The sequence below is a fragment of the Triticum aestivum genome, chromosome 7B (genome assembly GCF_018294505.1).
Source record: "Triticum aestivum cultivar Chinese Spring chromosome 7B, IWGSC CS RefSeq v2.1, whole genome shotgun sequence".
Classification (NCBI taxonomy): Eukaryota; Viridiplantae; Streptophyta; class Magnoliopsida; order Poales; family Poaceae; genus Triticum; species Triticum aestivum.
The window spans coordinates 686,158,022-686,177,667 of record NC_057813.1 but is presented as its reverse complement, the minus strand read 5'-3'; the positions used below and the strand labels follow the sequence as shown (position 1 = coordinate 686,177,667).

Genomic DNA, 19,646 nt, shown 5'->3' with positions numbered 1-19,646 from the left:
AATATGGATATTAAATGGACATATCTAAAGCATAATAACTCGGTCTCACCAGATTAACGTCTCGTATTTTCTGATTAACATGAGAATTTCTAGAGTCTCTAATGTATAGATAGATAGATAGACCCATAGACAGATGTATAAATAGATATATAGATATATAGATATAGATAGATGTATAGATGTATAGATATAGATAGATAGATACATAGAAATGCTGCCAAATCCTTCTGTACATAGAAGTGTACAAGGGATATGCAAATCTCAACAAAGGATTCTTGGTTCATTATAAATGCAGCCAACCCATACACAAAAGAGTGCTCACTATTGTGTGCACGAGCCAACAAGTTAACTCTCCAACAGCCACATCCATGGAGCTCTCCAATCACGCTCTTCTCCTCCATCTGGTGCTTGCGGCGCTCCTCCATCCTACCGTCGTCGTCGCTTTTGACGATGCCACATCAGGCCGCAGCAAGGGCTTTAGCCTGCGCCTGGTCCCTAGCCCCGGCTGGAACAGTACCATCCACGTCGACGACGACGGCTTCGTGCACCTGAACAAGCCAGTTGAGCACGCCCCCAACGTACTTCGGCCGCACATGCCTCACAAAGAGAGGTACAACATCATCACCACCGTCGGGACGGGCCATGGCCGCCGCACGTACACCCTCGCGATGGAGATGACCCAGAGCCTGACGTGGATGCAGTGCGTGCCGATCCAAAACCCGTTTCAGCAGGTGCCGCCGCCCTTCGACCCGACGGCCTCGCCGTCATTCCACCCGCTCGCGCCCACCAACCACCTTTGCTCGCCGCCGGGGGGCAGCGTGTGCAGGTTCAGGAGCAACCCCATGTTCCTCGGTGTCACGAGTGGAAGCGGTGTGCTCGGCCATGAGACCATGTCCTTCGCGGCCTCGGGCCATGGCGCCGCGCCGGCGGTCGAACCCGCCGTCGTCATCGGCTGCGCGCACACCAGCGAGCGTTTCAGAAGCCACGGAGTGCTTGCCGGCATCCTCGCCCTGGGCAAGACGTACCCGTCGCTCATCTGGTTACTGGGCCGTGGCGGCTTGCATCGCTTCTCCTACTGCCTCTTCTTCCCGCAGGGGAACCGGCACGGGTTCCTCCGGTTCGGCAGCGACATCCCGGTCGACACGAGGCACATGAAGAGCACCAGGCTGCTCTACCCCGAGGCGAGCGCCTACTACGTCAACCTCGCCGGCATCAGCTTTGGCAGGACGCGGCTGGGCGGCAACCTGGCGGAGGTGTTCAGGCGCCGAAAGCTCGCGGATGGCAGTTGGCACAGTGGTTGCGTGCTTGACGCCGGGATGTTCTGGGGGGGTACGTTCATGATCAGGCCTGCGTACGACATCCTGGAGCGCGCCCTGGCGGAGCACGGCAGGAGGCTCGGGGTGCCGCGCGTACCCCGCCACAACTTCGGTCTCTGCTTCCGCGCGACCCGCGCCATCTTGTTGCATTGGCCGACGGTGACGCTGCACTTCGAATCCGAGCAGGACCTTGTGCTCACGCCGAATAAGCTGTTTGTCCTGCAGGATCAAGACATGTGCCTCACCGTGACACCGAACCCGCAGATTACCGTCATCGGCCCAGCGACGCAAGTGGGCACGCGCTTCGTCTACGACCTCGCCGCCGGCAGGGTGTACTTCGCCCCTGAAAACTGCAATGCCGACACTGGCGTCTAGGATTGATCTTCTGTTCCTGTAGCGGTCAACCCAATTCGATGTGGTTAACCGTCTGTCTCTGAAATAAAAGGAAAATTAAACTATATTGAGAGTGCAATAATTAACAAACAAAAAGATCAAATATCTTTCTTATAGAAAAATGCCGACGGTGCTCGAGCTGCAGGGAGCTCGTTTTCAAAATACAAATTTCCGCAGCGTGAAATTTTTCGGTTTCTTGAACACACATACACATGTACACTAAGTATGTGCAGAATTTCATAACGTTATACCTTCACGCATGGAGTACAAAAAAGGGAGAATACGTATTTCCAAAACGGGCCGACCATTTTTGTTGGCCGGCCGGAATTTTGTTTTCTTAATTACAGCCTACAAATCATAATATTTTGAAATGAGTTTTCACACGTTCGTGCAGAATACATATAAATTTCCATGGATTGTTTTTGATTTTTTTGATACTTTAAAATGGGTTTTGTGAATTTCTTCAAAATAGCGGCCTCCCTGATGCTTGAGCGCCAAAAGACCGCACTGAAGACTTGTCATGCTTTGCACTTGCGTGTTATCCCTTCTTACTTAATGTCTCTTACAAAATTTCCAAAATGGGCTATAAATTATATCACTTCTCAGATGACACTTTTTTTGTAACTTGGGAGATGTTCGTAAATACCACTTGGTCAATTGGGGTTTGGCTTAGCAATCTTTTGGAGGAATGGGTCTTACCAATGCTGGGGATTTCAATATGACACTCCTGGGCAGACTTGATTCCTTCGTTTTTGTAATGGCTAACCCAATTTGCTGTCATCAGTTTTGGAGAGTCCAATAAATAAACAAAAAAGATCAATGCCAAATATATTGGATTGTGATGTCGCTCAATGTCAAATATCCCAAGGCATCTGAGCTGCCATTTCCAGCCCGAAGCTCAATCGGTCCATTTTGGTTTTGGACCGGTCTAGCTCGGTTGGACTGACTTTTGGCCCAAGACCAATACGAAGTCACTTGGGGAGAGGAGAGGACGCACGGTCTCTCTCTTCCCATCACCCTGAGCCGCCACCCGCTCAAGCTGCACGAGGGCACGACTAGCGCCGCCTCCGTCGGCCGTCGTAGACCACCTTCGTCAACCGTCGCCCATCTCCAAGCGTCACCATGGAGCACCTCCTCGGCTTGTTACCATCGACCATGAAGCTGGAGGAAGCATAGGACGAAGCCGGACCCGATGCATGTGCACGTCGTTGTCGTCTCCCATGATTCCTCGTTGAGCGACATGAGGAGGTAGCATGATCCTCCATCTCTTCCCACGCACGGGCATGGGCACAACCAGCACCACACCGGCCAACGCGCACGGCACGGTCAAGGCGAAAGTCAGCAGTCCAGTGTAGGCGAACGTGCTAACTTTTAGACAAAATTTCTTTACAAAAATGGGCTTATTGGCCCTGGGCTCCAAATCGCCTCACTCATTCGACCAACCATCTATTAGTTCATAATATCACGGCATGATGCAATTAGTGATAGAATGAACATACGCTTTCGGTGCATCAGAATAATTTCATTAGAATTGAGGCGAAGGCATTAATTTGAGATATGACCTGTGGTGAAGGCATTAATCTGAGATATGACCTGAACAATGCTAAGAGCCCTTTTTGAATACAGATGATAAATATCATGTAGCTCCAACATTAGGTGAGAAAGCAACAAAAACACAACCAGGAACATAGCCTGGGTCATGGGCTATGCCAGGAACAGATATGTTGACATTTGAGAATGCAATGGAAACAAAAAGGGAAATTTGATGGAGGGGAACGAAACCAAAAACGTCAGAAACTATAGACATCCATTGCCTAGACCCTAGAAAATCCACACCTTCGATCTCTGTAGTTCTTTCTCTCTTCTTTTTAAACGCGCGATAATATTTCGTACAGACCACATTTTCACCGTTTGAGACGATGAAGGCACTCTCAATCCGTCCCGGTCAAAGGAAGTAAAAGGATACTCTCTCCATGGCCATGCAACCGAACAAAGCAAGAGACTACTCTCCTTTGTAATTCAGATGATATCTTCGTGCTCGAACATTTGCTGAGAAAACAACAAAGCGAAAAAATAACAAGACGGCCCGTGGTTTTGCTCTCGTCTCATGGAAGAGGAACCATGGGCCGATGGCACAAGCAGACACAAACATTGACATCGCCGAAACAAATGCAGTAGCTGCAGAAATTATGGAGTAAAAAAGTCTTTGACCTCTGGACCGCAAGTCTTCAACTCCTTCCATCAACCCCTCCTCCCCTCCTACAAATAGACCCCCGCATCTTCCAGCCCATCTCACCACTGCAGTCCTGCTCTCCTCTGAAATCTGCAGTTCTGTTCTGCCTACAGCAGTGGCGGATGTACAGGGTGGCCAGGATGGGCCGCGGCCCACCCTGGGATTCTGAGACAACACATATACATATAGATATAAATGGGCCAGAAAAAAAAACAGCCCAATAAACAGAGCAGGTCCATATCCAATTTGGGTCCAGTTCCCCGACGCCTGCTCCCTCTCGCACCTGCTCGACGCCTCGACCCCAAATCCCCGATAGCCGCCGCGTCTCGCCGTTCCTCGCCGGTCGCCGCCGTTCGAGCCCAGCGCCCCTGCCGCCGCCCAGCCGCCGAGGAAGCTGCCGGCTCCCGCTTCTTCTCCAGCCCGCCCGCCAGGCCCTCGATCCAGGGCTCCGGGCGCATCTCCCTGCGCGCGCGGCGAGCCCCTGGCCCCCTGTCCCAGCGCACGGCTGCGCCTTGACCCTGCCGCGGTGCCGCCCTGCCGGAGTCCGGCTGCCTGGCTGACTGGCGGCCTTGCCCTCGACCCCCTCCAAATCCGGCTGCAGTGAGGTACTGGAAACAAATATAGCAAATTCATGATTTACCCCAAATTTATGATTTAGGGTTTGCTTTTTTGCACTATGTAGTATGTTCTGCCTCAATTAGCTTTATTGATAGGAAGCAATACTGATAGAAAGTAGTATTCTTGCAGATTTGTTGAAGAATGAAGAGGTCAGCAGACATTATTTTTCTTTTCCAAAGAGAAGCTATGAAGATAGGGAAGAAGAAGAAGGCAGAGAATCTGTCGGATGTGGCTGAAGAGCAGACCCGCGAAGTTGTGTGTATGCCGGTTGTGATCGAAGAGCAAATTGAAGAACCAACATTGTCTATGTAAAATGTGACCATAGAGCAAACCGAGGATGTGTCACCGCCATCACCACCGGTTTATGATTTTAGTCGTCTTAAACATGATCCCGGGGACAAGCTACCCATTGCAAGTTATCCTATCAATGATCAAGACGCAGTTCGAAGATCATATATCCTTAAAAAGCCATTCAAACCTTATGCACATGACTTTAAAAGAAGAACAATTAGGAGTAGAGAACGTTCATTCAATCCTTTGTAGCTTCATAATCATAGTTGGCTTGAATATAGTATCAAGAAGGAATCTGCATTTTGCTTTGTATGTTACTTGTTCAAAGAGAAAAAAACTAGTGGTAAGGGAACTAATGCATTTACTGATGGTGGTTGGAGTAATTGGAATAGAGAGGATGCTCTTCTTAAGCATGTTGGTTGCGTATCAAGTGTGCATAATGCAGCTCAAGAGAGAGATAACTTATTTGTGAATCCTCGTGCAGCAATTGATGATCTTTTTGTGAAGGTGAACAGTGAGGATCTACGTCTTTACAAGATGAGGTTGAAGTATTCACTTAGATGCTTGTAGTTTCTTCTTCATCAAGGATTGGCATTTCGTGGGCATGATGAAAGTGAACAGTCTAGCAATAGAGGAAACTTCCTTGAGCTATTGAAGTGGCTTGCAGCAAATAGTGAGGAGGTGAATAAGTATGTTTTGAAGAATGCACCAGGTAACTGCCAATTGACATCTCATCAGATACAACATCAGATTATCCAATGTTGTGCACAACTTACTAGAAAGCAAATTATTGATGAACTTGGTGATGAGCACTATGCTATTCTAGTTGATGAGTCTAGTGATGTATCACATAAAGAACAACTAACTTTATGCTTGCGTTTTGTTGATAAAGTAGGGAGGCCGTCTGAGCACTTTCTTGGAGTTGTTCATGTAAGTGACACTACTTCATTGTCACTTAAGGAAGCAATTGAAACTTTACTTACTGATCATGGTTTGACTATAACACAAATTCGTGGACAAGGATATGATGGGGCTAGTAATATGAGAGGAGAAATTAAAGGATTGAAAACATTGATCATGAAAGAGTCGCCTTCTGCCTATTATATTCATTGTTTTGCACATCAACTCCAGCTAGTTCTTGTTGCTGTTGCCAAGGGAAATGATGATTGTGTGTGGTTTTTTGATCGAGTGTCTTTATTACTGAATGTTATTGGAGTGTCTTGTAAGCGTCATGACATGCTTCGAGATGCTAGACTTCAGAATATCCTAAAACTACTTGAATGTGGTGAGTTAGAAACTGGGAGTGGTTTGAATCAAGAGATGGGGTTACCTAGGCCTGGTGATACTCGGTGGGGCTCTCATTACAAAACTGTTCTTAACATTATTGCTATGTATCCCACAATCCGTGATGTGCTCATAACTCTTGGACAAGATGCTTCACAAAGAAGTGATTGGCCCAAAATTCATACTATTGTTGGAGTGTTCGAGTCATTTGACTTTATTTTCAATGCACACTTGATGCTTGTCATTCTTGGATACACAATGATTTGTCTGATTGTTTGCAAAGAAGAGACCAAGATATTCTTACTGCAATGGCACTTGTTAGAACTGCAAAAGGTAGAATACAAGAGCTTAGGGATAATGGGTGGGATGCATTTCTGCAAAAGGTCACACTGTTTTGTAACAAGCATGGCATTCAAGTTCCTATAATGGAAGATAATTATGTGCCTTATGGAAGATCAACACGGTTTGCTCGACCCCAAACAAATGATGGTCACTTCAGAAGAGAAGTTTTTCTTGGAGTCATTGATCAAATTAGTCAAGAGCTTGAAAATCGGTTTGATGAGATCAATATGGAGCTGCTATCTTGTATGTCTGCTTTGAATCCCGCCAACTCATTTGCTGCTTTTGATGCACAAAAGGTATGCAAACTTGCTTCTAAAATTTGTATTGCTTTCAAAATTGGTACATAATCTCTTTAACTCATTTGTTTCTTTTGATGCACACAAGGTACAAAGACTTGCTGATTTTTATCCCAAAGACTTTTCAAGTGCCGACTTGATACACCTTGAACTACAACTTGATAACTATATTGACGACATGAGAAATGATGAGAACTTCCAAGGCCTTGGAAATCTTGTTGATCTCTTGGTTAAGCTTGTCCAAACAGGGAGACATATAGTTCATCATTTGGTGTACTTGCTTTTAAAATTGGTATTGATTCTCCCGGTGGCAACGGCAAATGTTGAGAGAGCATTTTCTGCCATGAGTTTTGTCAAGAACAAGTTGAGAAATAAGATGGGTGATAGTCTTTTGGATGATTGCCTAGTCACATACATTGAGAGGGATGCTTTCTCCGAGGTGAATGAAGATGACATAATTGATACCTTCATGGCAATGCAAAAACGTAGGCCAGAAAGATAGTCTTTTTGAACTTCTCAAGGTATGTGCTATGGTCCATGTACTATTTACTATGTAGGCTTCTTTATGCAAAACTGAGAATTAATTGAGAATTTTAGTGTGTTTGTAAGACCATATCTATTTCTATGTGCTATTGATAATTAGTTAGAATGTTCACATGTCATATTAGTTATCAAAAAAAATTAAGGCGGACCACCCTGATGTCAAATGCTAGCTCCGCCACTGCTGCCACTGATACGACTCTATGTACACCAAACGTTTGCTTCCGACTAGAAACGAGAAATAAAACTACATTGTGGGTATGAAGAGGATAACTTGGCATGGTATCGGAGAGCTAAAATATAAAACTAGGTGTTGTTATCATATAGTTGGAAAATATTACTAAATATTATAAATACCGAGTGTGGAATAATGATGGGTCGGTGTGCGGAATTATCCTAGGCAATTCTTAACAAGACTGGTAGTCGTCATTGTAATTTCATATGAGGGAGAGACATAAGCTAACATACTTTCTCTTCTTGGATCATATGCACTTATGATTGGAACAATACCAAGCATCCGCAACTACTAAAGATCATTAAGGTAAAACCCAACCATAGCATTAAAGCATCAAGTCCCCTTTATCCCATACGCAACAACCCCCTTACTCGGGTTTATGCTTCTGTCACTCAAGCAACCCACTATAAGCGAATCATGAACGTATTGCAACACCTTACAGCGGGATACGGGAGAGTGTACCGCGTAAAAGATATGAGGATGGTGATGATGGTGGTGATGTTGATGAAGACGATCACCGCGGCGATGATTCCCCTCCCAATGGCACTCCAGCGCCACTAAGAGAGAGGAGGAGAGGTTCTTCCCCTTGTGCTTCCTCCTCCATGGCCTCCCCCTAGATGGGGAGAGGTTCTCCCTCTGGTCCTTGGCCTTCATGGCGATGATAGCCCCTCCGGGATCCTCCTCCATGGCCTCCGGTGATGATGGCCCCCTCCAGCAGGGTGCCAGAGAGGGCCTAGATTGATTTCTCATGGCTACAGAGGCTTGCGGCGGCGGAACTTCTGATCTAGGTTAATTTCTGGAGGTTTGGGTATTTATAGGAGAGGTTGGCATCGAGAACAAGTCAGAGGGGCCCACGGGTAGTCCACAAGGCACAGGGGCGCGCCTAGGGGGGTGGGCACGCCCCCCACCCTCGTGGGGCCCACAGAACTCCCCTCCGGTAGATTTTTGTTCCAGTATTTTTTTATATTTTCCAGAAAAAATCTCCGTTGATTTTCAGCGCATTCCGAGAACTTCTATTTCTGCACAAAAACAACACCACGGTAGTTCTGCTGAAAATAGCGTCAGTCCGGGTTAGTTCTAATCAAATCATACCAAAATCATATAAAACAATTGTAAACATGGCATGAATACTTCATAAATCATCGATACGTTGGAGACATATCAACATCCCCAAGCTTAATTCCTGCTCATCCTCGAGTAGGTAAATGATAAAAGAAATAATTTTTGAAGTGTGAATGCTAGCAAGTTCTTAAGTTTGATCAATGATAATTCCAACCACTTTTTCTAGCATCATTATATATCATAACAGTAGCTCAACTCATGAAACTTCTCATGATCAAGTAACAAGCTATTCACATGTTAAAGTATAGATCATAAACTTTCTTGAAACTAACAAACTATATTCTCAGTCATCAAACAATTGCAATTCATCTTATTTTTAGGAAGGGTCTATGTCAGAGCTTTAATTTAGCAAACTCCACATACTCAACTATCATTTAATCTTTCACAATTGCTAACACTCATGTGATATTTATGGGTTCAAAGTTTTAATCAAACATAGAGAAAGATAGGGCTTATAGTTTCGCCTCCCAACCTTTTACCTCAAGGGTAATGTCAACAATAATAATTTATGAAAACCTATATCCAAGTGGATATATATATATCAGGATCTTTCCAACACAATGTGCTTGCCAAAGGATAAAATGTAAAAAAGGAAAGGTGAAGATCACCATGACTCTTGTATAAGGTATAAGACAAGGATAAAAGATAGGCCCTTCGCAGAGGGAAGCAGAGGTTGTCATGTGCTTTTATAGTCGGATGCACAAAATCTTAATGCGAAAGAACGTCACTTTATATTGCCACTTGTGATATGGACCTTTATTATGCAGTTCGTCGCTTTTATTGTTTCCATATCACAAGATCGTATAAAGCTTATTTTCTCCACACTAATAGATCATACATATTTAGAGAGCATTTTTTTACTGCATGCAACAATGACAACTTACTTGAAGGATCTTACTCAATCCATAGGTAGATATGGTGGACTCTCATGGCAAAACCGGGTTTAAGGATATTCGGAAGCACAAGTAGTGTCTCTACTTGGTGCAAAGAATTTGGCTATCATGAGGGGGAAAGGCAAGCTCAGCATGTTGGATGATCCATGACAATATACTTTATTTCGGATATAAGGAAACATAACCCATTACGTTGTCTTCCTTGTCCAACATCAACCTTTTAGCATGTCATATTTTAATGAGTGCTCACAATTACAAAAGATGTCCAAGATAGTATATTTATATGTGAAAATCTCTCTTCCTTCAATATTCTTTCATGAATTGTTCAAGTGACCAATTCTGTGTTTGCTAACTTTCAAATAAGTTTACTAGTCATTACTCCCCATGATATAAGCATATGAAACATATATAAATTCAGATTTATGATATTCAATCATTCAACCATTTACTCATAGGATATACGTGAAGCACATGAGTAAATGACAAACTACTCCAAAAGATATAAGTGAAGAACACTGAGTAGTCAAATAATTAACTAGCCATGGGAGGATTCTTTTTCATTCAATATTTCAGATCTAATGATTTTATTAAAACAGCAAGTAAAATTGAAAATACGCTCCAAGCAAAACACATATCATGTGACGAATAAAAATATAGCTCCGAGTAAGGTATACCGATAGTTTTGAAGACGAAAGAGGGGATGCCTTCCGGGGCATCCCCAAGCTTAGGCGCTTGAGTCTTCCTTGAATATCACCTTGGGTTGCCTTGGGCATCCCCAAGCTTAGGGTCTTTCTGCTCCTTATTCTCCTCATATCGATATCTCACCCAAAGCTTGAAAACTTCAATCACACAAAACTTAACGGAACTTCGTGATATAGGTTAGTATGATAAAGAGTAAACCATTCACTTTGGTACTGTCAAAGACAAGGTTCGTAATTGTTCTCACACAATGCCTAATGTACCATATCATTTCTACAATTTATATTGAGAAATATAATCCAAAGAAACTAGAAAACAAGCAAACTATGCAATGAAAACAGAATCTGTCAGAAACAGAACAGTCTGTAATGATCTGAACAGCAACCATACTTCTGCTACTTCAAAAATTATGAAATAAATTGGTGGAAATGAGGAATTTGTCTATTAATATTATGCAAAAAGAATCAACTCAAAAGCACTCTTCTGTAAAAAAAAATGGCAGTTAATCTCGTGAGCACAAAGTTTCTGTTTTTTACAGCAAGATCACATTAACTTTCCCCCAAGTCTTCCCAAAGGTCTTACTTGGCACTTTATTGAAACAAAAGCTATAAAACATGATTACTACAGTAGCTTAATCATGTAAACGCACAAAAATAGTAAGGGTAAAAATTGGTTGTCTCCCCACAAGCGCTTTTCTTTAATGCCTTTTAGCTAGGCATGATGATTTCAATGATGCTCACATAAAAGAAAAGAATTGAAACATAGAGAGAGCATCATGAAGAATATGACTAGCACATTTAAATATAACCCACTTACTATGCCTAGGGATTTTGTGAGCACATAATTTATAGGAACAAGAATCAACTAGCATAGGAAGGCAAAACAAGTATAACTTCAAAACTTTAAGCACATAGAGAGGAAACTTGGTATTATTGCAACTCCTACAAGCATATATTCCTCCCTCATAATATTTTTCAGTAGCATCATGAATGAATTCATCAATATAACCATCACATAAAGCATTCTTTTCATGATCTACAAGCATAGAGAATTTTCTACTCTCCACATAAGCAAAATTCTTCTCGTTCGGAATAGTGGGGTCACTAATTCCTAAAGTTGACACTCTTCCAAACCCGCTTTAGATAATAGTATTATTCATACTCCAAAAGATATAAGTGAAGTTCATGGAGCATTCTACAATTAATATAGACTAACCAATATCCAAGCTCAAAATATATAAGTGAAGCACACGAAGCTTTCTATAAAACCATACTCAAAAGATCTAAGTGAACCACGAAGAGCATTCTATAAGGTCATACTCAAAAGATATAAGTGAAGCACATGAATCATTCTATAAATTGATGAAGGGCCATATCATACTAGCATGGTTCTTAAAGAAAAATAAAAACACAAAGGACACAAATCATGTGAACAAAACAAAAACCGAGGTACACCGATAATTGTTGAAGAAGAAAGATGGGATGCCAACCAGGGCATCCCCAAGCTTAGATGCTTGAGTGTCCTTGGAATATTTACTTGGGGTGCCTTGGGCATCCCCAAGCTTGAACTCTTGCCTCTCTTTATTCTTCTCACATCGGTAACTCCTTGTTCTTCAAACACAAAAACTTAATAAAAACTTTGTGAGATCCGTTAGTATACTAAAGCAAATCACTACCTTTAGGTACTGTTGCAAACTCATTCCAATTTCATATTATCACTTTATCTACTGTATTCCAACTTCACCATGGTTCATACCCCCCGATACTACCCATAAACTCATCAAAATAAGCGATCAACACATAGAAAACAGAATCTGTCAAAAACAGGACAGTCTGTAGTAATCTGAAAGTTTAGTATACTTATGTAACTCCAAAAATACTAGAACAAATATGAAAATTTAAACAATTTCTACAGAAGTAATGTGCAAAAAGTTTCAGACCCATTTCACTTTCCAGTAAAAAATGTAAATTCACGTGCTACAGCCAAAGTTTCTGTTTTTGTACTGCACAAAGTAAACAAGCAATCTAATCATCCTAAAACCAAAGCTTGGCACATTATTTTTATAATACAATGGATATATACAAGGAGATAATTATTTACAGAGAAACTTCCATGACAAATTCTACATTGTTTTCATGAGCATGAACACAAGTGCTCAAGGTCGACCCTCACTTCTTCAATGCATAACTTTCCAATCACTTTTATTTTTGAAAAACTTTTTAGGCATAAGAGGCAAGTAATTTTTTTTGTATTTTCATTCTTTATTTTTTTTATATGTTTCACCCACAACTAAACAGAAACAAAAAGGAAAAAAACAAAATCTACTTAGTGGAGCAAGCAAACAAGCACACACGAGAATATCAACCCCACGCTATTGCTCGCCGGCAACGGCGCCAGAAAAGAGCTTGATAATCCCCAAGTGCAGGGAATCATCGTAGCAATTTCCAAAGGTGGAAGTGATAAGTATGGAGTGTCGAACCCACAAGGATCTAAAGGTAATATCAATATTCTCTCAAGCCCTATCTGCCACTGATACGACTCTACATACACCGAACGTTTGCTTCCGACTAGAAACGAGAAATAAAACTACGTTGTGGGTATGAAGAGGATAACTTGGCATGGTATCGGAGAGCTAAAATATAAAAGTAGGTGTTGTTATCATATAGTTAGAATATATTGCTAAATATTATAAATAGCGAGTGTGGAATAATGATGGGTCGGTGTGCGAAATTATCCTAGGCAATTGTTAACAAGACTGGTAATCGTCATTGTAATTTCATATGAGGGAGAGGCATAAGCTAACATACTTTCTATTCTTGGATCATATGCACTTATGATTGGAACTCTAGCAAGCATCCGCAACTACTAAAGATCATTAAGGTAAAACCCAACCATAGCATTAAAGCATCAAGTCCCCTTTATCCCATACGCAACAACCCCCTTACTCGGGTTTATGCTTCTGTCACTCAAGCAACCCACTATAAGCGAATCATGAATGTATTATAACACCCTACAGCGGAATGCGGGAGAGTGCACCGCGTAAAATAGATGAGGATGGTGATGATGGTGGTGATGTTGATGAAGACGATCACCGCGGCGATGATTCCCCTCCCGATGGCACTCCGGCGCCACTAAGAGAGAGGAGGACAGGTTCTCCCCCTTGTGCTTCCTCCTCCATGGCCTCCCCCCTCCCTAAATGGGGAGAGGTTCTCCCTCTAGTCCTTGGCCTTCATAGCGATGATGGCCCCTCCGGGATCCTCCTCCATGGCCTCTGGTGATGATGGCCCCATCCGGCAGGGTGCCAGAGAGGGCCTAGATTGATTTCTGGTGGCTACAGAGGCTTGCGGCGGCGGAACTTCCGATCTAGGTTAATTTCTTGAGGTTTGGGTATTTATAGGAGAGGTTGGTGTCGAGAACAAGTCTGGGGGGCCCACGGGTAGTCCACGAGGCACAGGGGCGCGCCCAGTGGGCGCGCCCCCCACCCTCGTGGGGCCCACGGGACTCCCCTCCGGTAGATTTTTGTTCCAGTATTTTATATATTTTCTAGAAAAAATCTCCGTTGATTTTCAGCGCATTCCGAGAACTTTTATTTCTACACAAAAACATCACCGCGATAGTTCTGCTGAAAACAGGGTCAGTCTGGGTTAGTTCTAATCAAATCATACCAAAATCATATAAAACAATAGTAAACATGGCATGAATACTTCATAAATTATCGATACGTTGGAGACGTATCAATTCACCCTAAACCTGAATCTCAATAACCTCTTTCGTAGTGTTAACTATTAAGGCTTCAGGATGCTTCTCTCGATGATGGACAGTTATCTACATTTTTAGTTTGCTTCCTCCTAGTTTCTTTGGTAAAAGCAAATGCCTGTAAAAGCTAAGCCTTGGCAAGCTATTAGTTGCTTTATGAGCTAATTGCTACTTTGTGATGGTGACCTTTATGGAACCTTTTGATATTTATATGGCTGAGAGACACTCATGGTTGATGATTCCAGACTTTGAGAAGTTGTAGGGTTCAGCTTCTACCTATCAACTGGGAGGCATATTGCTTGAATTTTCTCCATAATTGGTATTCGATCATGCGTCGCCATGGGAAATTCTGATGTGTTATGGATCAAAGAGAGCTACAGCGAGCAAATATAGCCTTTGCTCGGTTCAAGGATGTTGCCACCCATGTCTGAATTCAAGCAAAGCTGCAATTCAGCTCTAACGTTCGTGTTGTTTTGTGTTGTGTACATGACAGATATACCACATAAATAGATATGTTTCAGTATTGCAACTGTAACGATTCCGTCATAGTCTAGGTGGTTAGGATACTCAGCTCTCACCCGAGAGACCCGGGTTCAAGTCCCCGTGACGGAAATCCTTTCATTTTGAAATTATTATTTTCCTCTCTGCTTTGTGCTACTTGAACTCGTAACGCTCCTATGCTTCACGTCCAAGTCTGGAGCAGTTCCAGCTAATTTTGATAGGTGAGCAATACATCTGATCAACGTTGATGCCTCACTCCCACCTAGTCCTTCTCTCTCATCTCTATCGTGACCGCTAACCAGCAAACTCCTTATGCAGGTAACCTTATCAACCGTTGTTGCTACTGACGGGCCAACAATAGTTCCAGGTATAGAAAGCTCAACGGTAGATAGAAAAAGATGAGGAAGGGGAATGCAACATGAATCAAGAAGAAAATCAAATTGAATGGTTAAAAACATTAGTGAATTATAGTGAATGAAATGTGCTAGTACTACCAGCAAACTCCTTGTTTGAATCTCTCATGAGCAGGGCCCAGCCCAGTCCCCTTTCTTCTCCGGCAGTGACACCAGCCCGGAGTAGAGGAGGGAAAGGTGCAAGGGATCCATGTACATAGTAATAGGTCTAGGTCGCCTGCCACAGTGACGTTTGGCTTCATGCCAGACTGGTGAGTGCCACCGCCGTATTAGAGCAGCGTGTGGCGGCTAGCGACTGTTGTTCTTCCGATTGCAGTGCTCCTTGGGTTGGGGCTTGAACTTGTCGGTGGATGTAACACCCTTCCAATTGCGGTGCTCCATGGGCTTGGGCTTAGGCTTGAACTTGTCGGTGTATGTAACACCGGCGTCACCACTAATAATTTTGCATGCCTCCTTGATCTGGAGGATTGCCTACTCTTTTGGCTCATTCTTGAGTCACCATCGTGCTGATTGGGACTAACAACGGGACGAGATAAGGTTGGGATCCCTTCTATTGGGTGCTGGTGATCCTTCTTCAATGTTTGCGATGGAGCCTTGGCGCCCGCAGAACGTTCGATGGCATTCTTGCATAGCCTTTCCGGCAAATCCTCTGGCCGAAGGGTGGAACTTTTGCATCTTACCAGCTCCCTCCCAGCAGATCTGCCGAAAGGGAAGCAGTGTAGAGACAGTGTGGTTGCCACTTCTATTTTCCCTGGCATGCGTAGCTGCTCGAGATACAGTGGTGGTGGTCATATTGTCGGCAGTTGTGTCGTGTGCAGCGACGACAAGGCTTGGACCTCCATCGGAGCTGCAATTTGGACCCAATTGCGTTTTATATTATGAGATTAGGGCCCTCATGAAAATGTCTGGGCTGGTTGTAATTTCCTTTCTTTTTGCGTCCTTGTTTGGGCTTTTGCAATGTGGCTGCTTTGAACTATGAAACCTTCTCGGACCTTCATGCGCAAAGAAATGACATAAATTAATTCATAGTACATGAACGTGTGCAAAGGATACTCAACAAGCGATTATCGACTCATAATAAATGCAGGAAAATCCTCCTCCCTACGTGGGTTGTGAAAGAGATATGAAAATCTCAACAAGGAATTTTGGATTCCTAATAAATGCAGCCATACCCACACTTACATGGAGGGTTGCAAGGTACGTGAAACCCAACCCGGGATTTTCTTTTTATTCACATTAAATGCAGTCAAACCCTTCTCTATATGAAGTGTGCAAGGGATACGCAAATCAAAACAAAGATTTTTTTGGTTCATAGTAAATGCAGCCAAACCCACCTCCAACAGTCCGGCTCTCGAGATAAAAGCATACTCACTATTGTGTGCACGAGCCAACAGATTAGCCAGCCACAGTTTGTCTGCATTGCTGCGACGGATACCATCCATGGAGCTCGCCGTGCACGCTCTCCTCCTCCCTCTAGTGCTTGCGGCACTCCTCCACCCCGTCCTCATCGATGTCGCTGTTGCCAATGCCACAACAGGCCACGACGGTGGCTTCAGCCTGCGCCTGGTCCCAGCCCCAGCTGGAACAGTACCATCCACGTCGACGACGGCGGCTTCCTGCACGTAAACTGGCCAATTGGGCTCGACACCAACGTGCTTCGGCCGCACGTGCACCCTTTCCAAGGGAGGTACACCGTCGCCACCAGTGTCGGGACGGGCCATGGCCGCCATATGTACACCCTCGCGATGGAGATGACCAGCAACCTGACGTGGATGCAGTGTGTGCTGACCCAACACCCGTTTCAGCAGGTGCCGCCGCCCTTCAACCCGGCGACTTCGCCGTCATTCCACCCACCCGCACCCAGGAACCACATTTGATCGCCGTCATTCCACCCACCCGCACCCAGGAACCACATTTGCTCGCCGCCGGGGCACAACATGTGTAGGTTCCATGCCACCCCCACCGGCCCCAGTGGCTTGCAGGCGAGTGGGGTGCTAGGTGCAGAGACCCTATCATTCACGGCCTCGGGCCACGGTGCCATGTTGGTGGTCATTCCTACCGTCATCATTGGTTGCGCGCACACCACCGCGAGTTTCAAGAGCCATGGGGTGGTCGCTGGCGTCTTTGGCCTGGGTAAGACGTACCCGTCGCTCATTTGGTTCCTTCGTCGTGACGGTTTGCATCGCTTCTGAAGGAAATATGCCCTAGAGGCAATAATAAAGTTATTATTTATTTCCTCATATCATGATAAATGTTTATTATTCATGCTATAATTGTATTAACCGGAAACATGATACATGTGTGAATACATAGACAAACATATAGTCACTAGTATGCCTCTACTTGACTAGCTCATTAATCAAAGATGGTTATGTTTCCTAACCATAGACATGTGTTGTCATTTGATTAATGGGATCACATCATTATAAGAATGATGTGATTGACATGACCCATTCCGTTAGCCTAGCACTTGATCGTTTAGTATACTGCTATTGCTTTCTTCATGACTTATACATGTTCCTGTAACTATGAGAAATATGCAACTCCCGTTTACCGGAGGAACACTTTGGGTACTACCAAACGTCACAACGTAACTGGGTGATTATAAAGGAGTACTACAGGTGTCTCCGAAGGTACATGTTGAGTTGGTGTATTTCGAGATTAGGTTTTGTCACTCCGATTGTCGGAGAGGTATCTCTGGGCCCTCTCGGTAATGCACATCATTGTAAGCCTTGCAAGCAATGTGACCAAATGAGTTGGTTACGGGATGATGCATTACGGAACGAGTAAAGAGACTTGCCGGTAACGAGATTGAACTAGGTATTGGATACCGACGATCAAATCTCGGGCAAGTAACATACCGATGACAAAGGGAACAACGTATATTGTTATGCGGTTTGACCGATAAAGATCTTCGTAGAATATGTGGGAGCCAATATGGGCATCCAGGTCCCGCTATTGTTTATTGACCGAGAATGGTTCTAGGTCATGTCTACATAGTTCTCGAACCCGTAGGGTCCGCACGCTTAACGTTACGATGACAGTTTTATTATGAGTTTATAAGTTTTGATGTACCGAAGTTTGTTCAGAGTCCCGGATGTGATCACGGACATGACGAGGAGTCTCGAAATGGTCGAGACATAAATATTGATATATTGGAAGCCTGTGTTTGGACATCGGAAAGGTTCCGGGTGAAATCGGGATTTTACCGGAACACCGGGGGGTTACCGGAACCCTCCCGGGGGTTAATGGGCCTTAGTGGGCCATGAGGGAGAAGAGGAGGGCCGGCCAGGGCAGGCCACGCGCCCCCTCCCCCCCTAGTCCGAATAGGACAAGGAAGGGGGGGGCTGCGCCCCCCTTTCCTCTTTCCCCTCCCCCCTTTCCTTCTCCACCAAGGCAAGAGGGGGGAGTCCTACTCCCGGTGGGAGTAGGACTCCTCCAGGCGCACCCCAAAGGGGCCGGCCGCACCTCCCCCTCCTCCTTTATATACGGGGGCAAGGGGGCACCCCATAACACACAAGTTGATCTACGGATCCTTCCTTAGCCGTGTGCGGTGCCCCTCTCCACCATATTCCACCTCGGTCATATCGTCGCAGAGTTTAGGCGAAGCCCTGCGCCGGTGGAGCATCATCATCGTCACCACGCCGTCGTGCTGACGGAACTCATCCCCAAAGCTTTGCTGGATCGGAGCCCGGGAGATCGGAAATCTTATATTTTCCATATCCATATACCATTGAATCCTTGGGGTTCCAGAATCCGCCTATTTTACTAGTCTTCGGAAACGGAAAACCCTGAACCAAGAAGAGTTGGATATGTTATGTAGGGTATGTTTTTTTATTAATTTTATTTTGAGCTCTCAAAATTCGTCATCGAGCTGAACGTGTGCTGAACTCGGAGGTGCCGTACGTTCGGTGCTTGGATCGGTCGGATCGTGAAGACGTACGACTACATCAACCGCGTTGTCATAACGCTTCCGCTTACGGTCTACGAGGGTACGTGGACGGACACTCTCACCTCTCGTTGCTATGCCATCACCATGATCTTGCGTGTACGTAGGAAACTTTTTGAAATTACTACGTTCCCCAACAGCTTCTCCTATTGCCTCTTCGTGCCCGGGTCGGCAAACCAGCACGGCTTCCTCCGGTTCGGTAAGGACATCCTGGTGGACACAAGGCACATGAGGAGCACCAGGATGCTCTACCCCGAGGATAGCTCCTACTTCGTCAACCTCGTCGGCATCAGCGTCGCCGGGTCATGGCTGCGCGGCAACCTAGCGGAGGTGTTCAAGCGCCGACAGCTCGACGACGGCAGGTGGCATAGCGGGTGCGTGATCGACGCTGGGACACCCTGGGGTGTGATGGTCAAGGTTGCGTACGACATCCTAGAGAACACCCTGGCAGAGCACGGTAGGAGGATCGGGGTGAGCGGGTGCCCCGCACCAACTTCGGCCTCTGCTTCCGCGCGACCCGTGCCATCGTCTCACAGTTGCCGACGGTGACGCTGCACTTCGAGCATGAGCAGGATCTCGTGCTCACGCCAAATAAGTTGTTCATTCGTGCAAGAGCAAGACATCTGCCTCACCGTGTCACCGAGCACACACATCACCATCATCGGCGCGATACAGCAACTGGGCACACACATCTATGACCTTGCCGCCGGCAGGGTCTACTTCGCCCCCGGGAACTGCAATGCCGACACCGGCGGCCAGGGTTGA

At 45.0% G+C, this 19,646-nt stretch overlaps 1 protein-coding gene, 1 long non-coding RNA gene, 1 other non-coding gene and 1 pseudogene across 3 annotated transcripts; all 4 read left to right on the top strand.

Moving 5' to 3' along the window:
• The first annotated feature begins 313 nt into the window (after positions 1-313).
• On the top strand, positions 314-1,774 carry LOC123161972 (aspartyl protease family protein 2-like). Its single transcript, XM_044579774.1, has one exon. It carries the CDS (start codon positions 369-371, stop codon positions 1,689-1,691), a length of 1,323 nt encoding a protein of 440 aa, XP_044435709.1. The 5' UTR covers positions 314-368; the 3' UTR covers positions 1,692-1,774.
• A 2,432-nt stretch (positions 1,775-4,206) lies between these two features.
• LOC123162986 (uncharacterized) lies at positions 4,207-5,264 on the top strand. The gene is made up of 2 exons (XR_006481621.1): positions 4,207-4,547; positions 4,690-5,264. It is a non-coding gene; the product is annotated as an uncharacterized lncRNA (long non-coding RNA).
• A 9,293-nt stretch (positions 5,265-14,557) lies between these two features.
• TRNAE-CUC (transfer RNA glutamic acid (anticodon CUC)) lies at positions 14,558-14,630 on the top strand. The gene has a single exon. It is a non-coding gene; the product is annotated as a tRNA-Glu (tRNA).
• Positions 14,631-16,372: 1,742 nt separating this feature from the next.
• LOC123158467 (aspartyl protease family protein 2-like) lies at positions 16,373-19,646 on the top strand (annotated as a pseudogene).

Coding starts and splice junctions, on each gene's coding strand:
- LOC123161972 (XM_044579774.1), top strand. CDS start 369: ATGGAGCTCTCCAATCACGCTCTTCTCCTCCATCTGGTGCTTGCGGCG.